Here is a 7620-nt window from a genome sequence, read left to right on the forward strand (position 1 = left end):
ACCTGCATCCCGGTATGTGTCTGGTGAGAGATATAACCTCCATTCGTGTTCACATGTTCCGGAGGCTTTGATGCAGCCCATAAGTCGCACAGAAACCGATGCTAACTGTGACTTTGGCCCACAGCGGAGAAAGAGCCCTGAGCAACATGGGCAGTCAGGTCTCGCACCTGGAACTCAGGTCTTGCTGCCGGCGTGCGCAGGATTGCTGCCGCGCATCGTAGCCATGAGCGCTGCTTGGCGCAGCAGACTCCCGCGACAGTTGCCTCTGGGACAGAACAGGATTTGCATATAGAGTTTTTATTTTTCTGCTTTCCTACAAAACCAGATTTTATCGATGGCACAAACACAAGAGGAAAAAATAAATTAAATTATATCTTTTTCTACTTTAAAAAGTGCAGCTACTGCTATATAAATAAATATCGCGATTCGTGACTGGCCATTTTGCAATGTCCTGCTTTTTTAAGAAAGGAACAGGCACAACCAGTTATACCCTGAGATTGCCAAGAGGCTCTGAATCACCAGTCCGAGTTGGTGGCAAACTTAGCAAGGAAGGGAACGTTTAGGGTTGAGGCTCAGTGGCAGAACATCTGCTAGCATGAAAAGGTCACGGGTTCAACTCCTGGCATTTCCAGGTACTGCTGGGAACCTTCCCCATCTCAAATCCTGGAAAGCTGTTGGCGGTCTGTGCAGACAAACCTGAGCTACATAAGGAAAATGGTTTGACCTGGTGTAATGTTAACGGCTACAATTAAACTTTGAGATATTAGATTCAGATTTCAAACATTCACCAAGGTCTGCATTAAGCTCCAGGGCCAGATCTACAATTTTTGCCCTGAAGGGCAAAGGTCAGCCCTGTTGCCCTCTGCCCTGGCACCGGATTCAGGAGGCTTGGCATAGAACTCAAAAGCTTTGGGCGAGCAAACCAAATCCAACAGCAAGGGCTGCCCATTCACAATACCAAACTAAGCTGTCGCGGAGAAAGAACAGCAATATGTAACTGACCTATGGGACTCACTGCCACAGGATTAATGTATACATCATTTCATGGATTCATGGAAGATAATCCTGAGACTGGATATGGGCTGGCTAGTTCAACAGAGCCTCCTTGCTCCAGTGTGTCCTGCTGACCAGCTCCCTGGCGCCACATTAGTGCCCAGAAGCAGAGGCAGCGAGCAGAACGCAATGCAGCCAAGAGAGTCCACTAGCGCAAGGACTTCTGGCTGCGCAATGCAAAATCCCCTGCCTCTCTTCTCCCTGCTGCCCCCACCCAGCTCTGGTCCACGGGGTCTGGGGAATCCCCAGAACAGATTTAGGGGTGCACAGAGACAGAGAAAGTTCTGTCGCACAGCCCAAAGTCCTAGCGGAAGCCCTTCGCTGAATGCCGCCCGATGGAGCCAGGCAATGAGTGTGCACGCAAAGAAAGACCAAGACTGGCATCCAAAGGCCCAGACCACCCACCTCAGTCCTCAGGTGGACCAGGCAAGGCTCTGGGGGTGTTCACAGGGGCGCCATCAAGTCCTGGCCTCCCCAGGAGGCAGATGCCAACTCTGCTAAAACAAAACGAAAGTGGTGTCCTTGGCTGGGGCAGCAACCGCTAGACTTCGATGTCCACGTCCCCCTCCTCGTTCTCGCCACTGTCCTCCTCGTCTGGCAGCCCCCGGGGCACGGGCTGCGGACCCCCAAACTGCGAGAGCTTGGCTGCCTTCTGTTCCAGGCTCTGCTTCCGCCATTTGATCCTCCTGTTCTGGAACCAGACTTTCACCTGCAAGGCAGAAGGGCAGAAAGTGGAAGGAGGCCGAGCAAGGAAGCGATCCTGTCCCAATCCCGACAGCATCAGCGCGCAAGGATGCCCCCTGCCCGTCTGATTTGGGCTCCCTTCCAACTCTACTACGAGTCTATGGTTCTAACTCCCTCAACCGTTCCTCATCAGGCCTGGCTTCCAGGTCCTTGGCCACCTGGGTCTCTCCTTGATGCAAGATGCCGCTTCTTAAGAGAGTCTAACAATAAAACAAGGAACAGGCTGGTGAGACAATGACTGTTGCAATCGACACAAGATCCTATCACCAAGGCAACTATCTGTAAACAAACACTAAACATCCATCAAAATGGCAAAAGTAGTTTCCAAAATAGGTTTTATCTCAAACAATAGCAAACCCAGTAAATAAAGTGTTCACTTGTAATAATATGTCAATGGTTCAGTGCTCATTTCTTCTTTTATCTTGAATAATTGCAAACGCAGCAATAAAGAGTCCACTTGTGACATATCAGTGATTCAAAGCTCCAGTAATGCGAAGTTTCGTTGCTAAATGTGGGATGTGATCCATGAGAGGCAGTCAAGTACAACATTCCATGTAATGCTAGAGAAGACATGCGAGGGAATGTTTGGTTCAGCCAGTCAAAACTTCCTGTTCCTCCTGGCTGGAGCATCCTTCCTTTTGCATATGATGGAAGGTGGGTGTGACTTTACCTGTCCAGGTAACAAAAGGACGAGTCACGCAGCACCCCTCCTCTCTTTTTGACTTCCTTCTTCATTGGACCAGCTTTTAGCTAGGACTGCTCTGCTAGCTTCTCAGCTAGAAGCAGCACTGGGATTCTTCCCCCATATGGGGTAGATCCACATGTACATATTTGTAACTAAGTCTGCCTTCAGGGATCCAACTGTGAACTGATGTGAGTAAACTTCTTTTATTGACTTTGAATAAGATTGGGGCGTCTTTATTCTTTTAAGAGGGAACTTACTAGGAACTTACTAGGAACGCACAATTCAATCTAAGAGAGATTGAACTGTATAATAGTGAGAGGCTCACACGAGCCTGCAACCAGCTGTCTGCTGTGCTGTGTAAAGGGGAATGTAAACTCTGCTAAGTAAAGGAACTTGCTAGTGCAAGTTAGGAAGGATATTAAAGGTAAAGGGACCCCTGACCATTAGGTCCAGTCGTGGCCGACTCTGGGGTTGCGGCGCTCATCTCGCTTTACTGGCCGAGGGAGCCGGCGTACAGCTTCTGGGTCATGTGGCCAGCAGGACTAAGCCGCTTCTGGCGAACCAGAGCAGCGCACGGAAACGCTGTTTACCTTCCCGCTGGAGTGGTACCTATTTATCTACTTGCACTTTGACGTGCTTTCGAACTGCTAAGTTGGCAGAAGGGACCGAGCAACGGGAGCTCACCCCGTGGTGGGGATTCAAACCGCCGACCTTCTGATCAGCAAGTCCTAGGCTCTGTGGTTTAACCCACAGTGCCACCCGCATCCCTAGGAAAGATATTAATAAACAATAAATCCTCTGCTGCCACCTTGTTTTTTCCAATAATTTTTATTATTTTTTTCCAAATATCTTAAACACAATACATTTTAATAATATTATTCTCCTTTAAATCTATATACAGTGGTACCTCGCAAGACGAATGCCTCGCAAGACGGAAAACTCACAAAACGAAAGGGTTTTTGGTTTTTTGAGCTGCTTCGCAAGACGATTTTCCCTATGGGCTTGCTTCGCAAGACGGAAACGTCTTGCAAGTTTGTTTCCTTTTTCTTAAAACCGTTAATACAGTTGCGACTTGACTTCGAGGAGCAACTCATAGCACGCGGTGTGGTAGCCTTTTTTGAGGTTTTTGAAGACTTTGGTGATTTTTGAAACTTTTCCAAAGCTTTTCTGACACCGTGCTTCGCAAGACGAAAAAAACCGCAAGACGAAAAAACTCGTGGAACGAATTAATTTCGTCTTGCGAGGCACCACTGTATAGATATAGAAGATATAGATTCTCCTGCCACCCTGAACATTCCCACACTAAGGTGCTTGTTCATTGAGCTTTGTAGTAAATAATATACAAGAGAAGGCAGTATGTAAACGACTTGAAGCAGGGATACACCTGTCCCCACCTCCACTGGGAGGAGCGCAGAAAGAGGAGGATGTGCTTCAGTTTAATTCTCCTTCTTAAGAGAGGGCCGGAGGGGAAGGATGCTGAGCTTCCTCCTGGCCTTGCTGTGTGGGGGGGGGGGGGCACTGCCTACCTGGGTTTCTGTGAGGTGCAAGGTGGCGGCCAGGTCCACCCGCTCGTTGCCCACCATGTACTGCTGCTTGAGGAACTCTTTCTCCAGCCGGTCCAGCTGCTCTGGCGTGAAGACGGTGCGCACCCTCTTCATCTTGCAGGGACCCCCCGATCTCCACGAAAGGGGAGCCCCCAGGGAACCTGCAAGGGTGCAGTGAGCAAACTCCAGCTCTGGAACGGCAAAGGGGGAGACATCCTTGTGACACGGAGGTCAAGGAAAAATACACCACTGGCCAGATTAGCGACTAGCCTGGGAGACGCTGAGGGGGAGGGAAAGCAGGTCAGAGAACCACAGGCTTGTAGAGTTGGAAGGGCCCCCTTGAGTCATCCAGTCCAACCCCCTGCAATGAGCCCTGACAAATGCTGGACATCCAAGCTGTGACCCACCCACATCCCCCCTGAATCACACGGCAGCAAGGAATTTGCGGCCGCCCGGTGGGATTTATTTGTCGTAAAACCACTGGCAGGCCAGCTTTCATTTCTAAGCAACACCAAGGCGGCTTGCAGGACAATAAATTGGGCAACACAGAAGAAAGCGTAGCAGTGCCCAGAACTCTGCAGAGATGCTGCCTGTCGGTGCAGGGAATGCTGAGCCACGGATTTATTCTTGCACCCTCCATTCCACCTGCCAAAGAGGATGCGAATCTGCCTATGACATGACGCACATGCCAAATCTATGCCTTGGGCCCAATCCACGTACAGTGTTGCAGAATCCCCTTGGCACCCCTGAACCTGATTTCTCTCAGATGATCCATGGGGCTGGAGACTGGCTCCTGTGGGCATAAGGGGCATGGAGGGGGGGCCCTTCAAATAAACTGGTCCCAAACCGTTCAGGGCTTTTGAGGTCTTTAGGGTTTGGGGACACTTTGAGCCGAATTTGTCGTGGCCTTTTAGAACAATAAACTCATTGCCTGACTTATGAGCTTGGGAAGGAATGGGCAGCCGGCACCACTGACGCAGAATCAGTGCAATATGATCCGCCCGCCTAGACCCCAACGCCTTCTGCAGTCCCTGGGCTGCCATTGCTGCAACCAGGAAGGCGTGCCAGAGGCCGGGTCTGCTTTTCCCCAATGAGTCCCAGTTGGGCTTTTGCTACAGTCATGGTCTCACCTGGGGGAAGCCCCATTCAGTTCAATACTTTGGAGTAGACACTATTTTCAAAGCAGATTCAAGCGCACACCAGCAAATGTATGTCACATAATTAAGAGGGTTGGGGAAACTTTTTTATTTAATCACTGCAACTACATCCCACCTTTTCCTGAAAGGAGCGCTAGGTGGTGTCAGCAGCAGACCTACATTTTGGGGGCCCTGAACCTTGAACTGTTATGGGGCCCCTTCACAACCAGAAAGACTTCAATGGGGTGGTCCCTCAACAGATCACAACACCTTCACAACAGCCGGGCTATCGACTCTCCGACTTTGGGAATGTTGAAATATATACAACAAAAAATGTGACTCAAATTGGGTTTATCAAACCCAAAACTTTTAAGCAATGTGGACTAAATTCGCTTCTCAGGGCCCTCCAGAATTCGGGTCCTGAAGCTTCATTCGTTTCAGAGTAGATCTGCCCTATACATGCTCCTCCCCCTCCTCATTTAATCTGCCCAACAACCCTGTAGGGGAGGCAGTGCCGGATTGACGTATAAGCTAAACAAGCTCTAGCTTAGGGCCCCACAAAAAATTAAAGAAAAAAACCTGGATGTACATTTCCAAAATGTAAGATAAAAAACAAATAAAATATAACCCACATACAGCAACAGTGTTTTGTATTGTGTAGGCTTCTATTTGTTATATACAAATAGCTTTAGATACCTATTAGGTCCATCAATTACCATGTAGCATATATTCAACACAAAAAAACAGTGACAATTTGTTGTTGACAAAGGGCAGCTGGACATAGAAAGGGCCCCGTTACCTTCAGAAGCTGAGGGCCTCATCAAACCTCAATCCGGCCCTGAAGGGAGGTTAGGCTGAGAAAAATCACTGGCCCCCAAGGTGACCCTGCAAGTGGGGCAGTGAACCCTGGTCTCCCAGGTCCTAGGTCCCAGTCTGACACAAAGCCCTACACCACAGCTGCGCCAGAAACCCCTTTCCAAAAAACCTGGACTTTTCCCCTTTCTTGCCACAAGGAAAGCGAGGGGAAATTGCCCTGGGAAGTGGGGAGGGTCGCTTGCTTCCCCGCAGCCTCCTCTAACCTCGCTCCAAATCCCTCGTCGGGACGGCTGCGCAATAAGCCCCCCGAGTGTTGAGCCTCCCGAGTCAGAGGCAGTCTACACCTGAGCGCGGTCCTGAGACGACACCCCACCCACTGCCCCCCGCATGATGCTCGCTCTTATGCCCGTTCCCACGTGCACGCCTGCCCCGCACTCCCGGGGTCCCCGTCTCGGCTCTCACCTGGCCTCCTGCAGCCGGTCGGGGCGCACTGGCGGGGCGGCAGCGGGAGCAGCGCGGGGGTCCTCTCGCCCAAGCAGACGGCGGGGACCGGCAGGAACCGGAGGGCGCAGCCGAAGCGCAGCGCGCCCGGGGAGGCGGCGGCGGCCCAGAGGCTGGCCCCGGGCGCGCTCCGACGGGGCGGCTCCGGCTTGGCCAGCAGCGACTCGATGTCGAAGCGGCTCCGCGGTGGAGGCGCCGGGTCCCGGGTAGCCTCGACGGCCGGCTCGCCCAGCGCCGAGAAGGGCAGCGGCCGGCTCTGCAACATGCTGGCGACGGGGCGGGCCGGAGAGGTGGCCCAGCCGCGGGCGACGGGGGCTTTATAGGGCGGCCCCGTCCAGCCCGGAGGGCGTGGCTCGGGCCGGGGATGAAGCCTCCGGGGGCCGCGCCGTCGAGGAAAACTCCCCCCCCCCCCCGCTGCTCCCTGCCGCGCCGTCGGGCTTGGCTTCCTCTCCTCGACGGGGCGGCCGGAGGAGACGCCTCGGGCGCGCAAATCCGGCAGCAGCCCGGCGCCCCCGACAGACCCCCTCTCTCCGTCCCGAGCGGCTAGCCCGACGGCGGCCCTGTCGGCACTGTTGCTTCTCCCGGCCCTCCGCTGCCCCGTCCTTTCCCGGACGGGCAGCCGCTAGACTGTAGGCTCCGCAGGGCAGGGACCTGCGTCCCCTTCGCCAGCCCCCAGAAGCGAGTCAGGAAGGGAGGGCTGTCGTCTGGATGCTGTGGTTGCAAAGCTTGCACTCACGGCGTGCATTTCCATGGGTCTACTTCGAGTAAGCGCTGCCGGAGTTGCCCTGTAAAGCGCCCTGCGCCCCCGTGGCACCCCCAGAACAAGGGCCGAGATCAGAGAAGTCGGCCTTTGAGTGCTAACTGCGCCCACCTGGCTGGCACCGGCCCCCTGGCTGCCTTTCCTAGAATCACGGAATTGCAGAGATGGGAGGGGGTTCAAGGGTCATCTAGTCCAACCCCTTGCAATGCAGGAATCACAAGGAAAGCATGCAGGCACTGCGCTCTAATCCGGATTTTGTAAGGGCCCAACGTGTAATAATAATAATAATAATAATAATATTTATACTCCACCCATCTGGTTGGGTTTCCCCAGCCACTCTGGGCAGCTCCCAACAGAATACTGTATTAAAAACAATACAGC

General features: G+C 52.8%; 1 protein-coding gene across 1 annotated transcript; it reads right to left on the minus strand.

The window, feature by feature from the left end:
• Positions 1 to 391: 391 nt before the first annotated feature.
• On the minus strand, positions 392 to 6744 carry LOC308485388 (homeobox protein not2-like; the record flags this gene model as incomplete). The annotated part of the gene is made up of 3 exons (XM_081021251.1): positions 392 to 1762; positions 4009 to 4217; positions 6441 to 6744. The coding sequence occupies 3 exons, from the start codon at positions 6742 to 6744 to the stop codon at positions 1595 to 1597; spliced, it is 681 nt and encodes a 226-aa protein (XP_080877377.1). The 3' UTR covers positions 392 to 1594.
• Positions 6745 to 7620: the final 876 nt, after the last annotated feature.

This window comes from Podarcis pityusensis (assembly GCF_964106645.2).
Source record: "Podarcis pityusensis genome assembly, chromosome: 9".
Classification (NCBI taxonomy): domain Eukaryota; kingdom Metazoa; phylum Chordata; class Lepidosauria; order Squamata; family Lacertidae; genus Podarcis; species Podarcis pityusensis.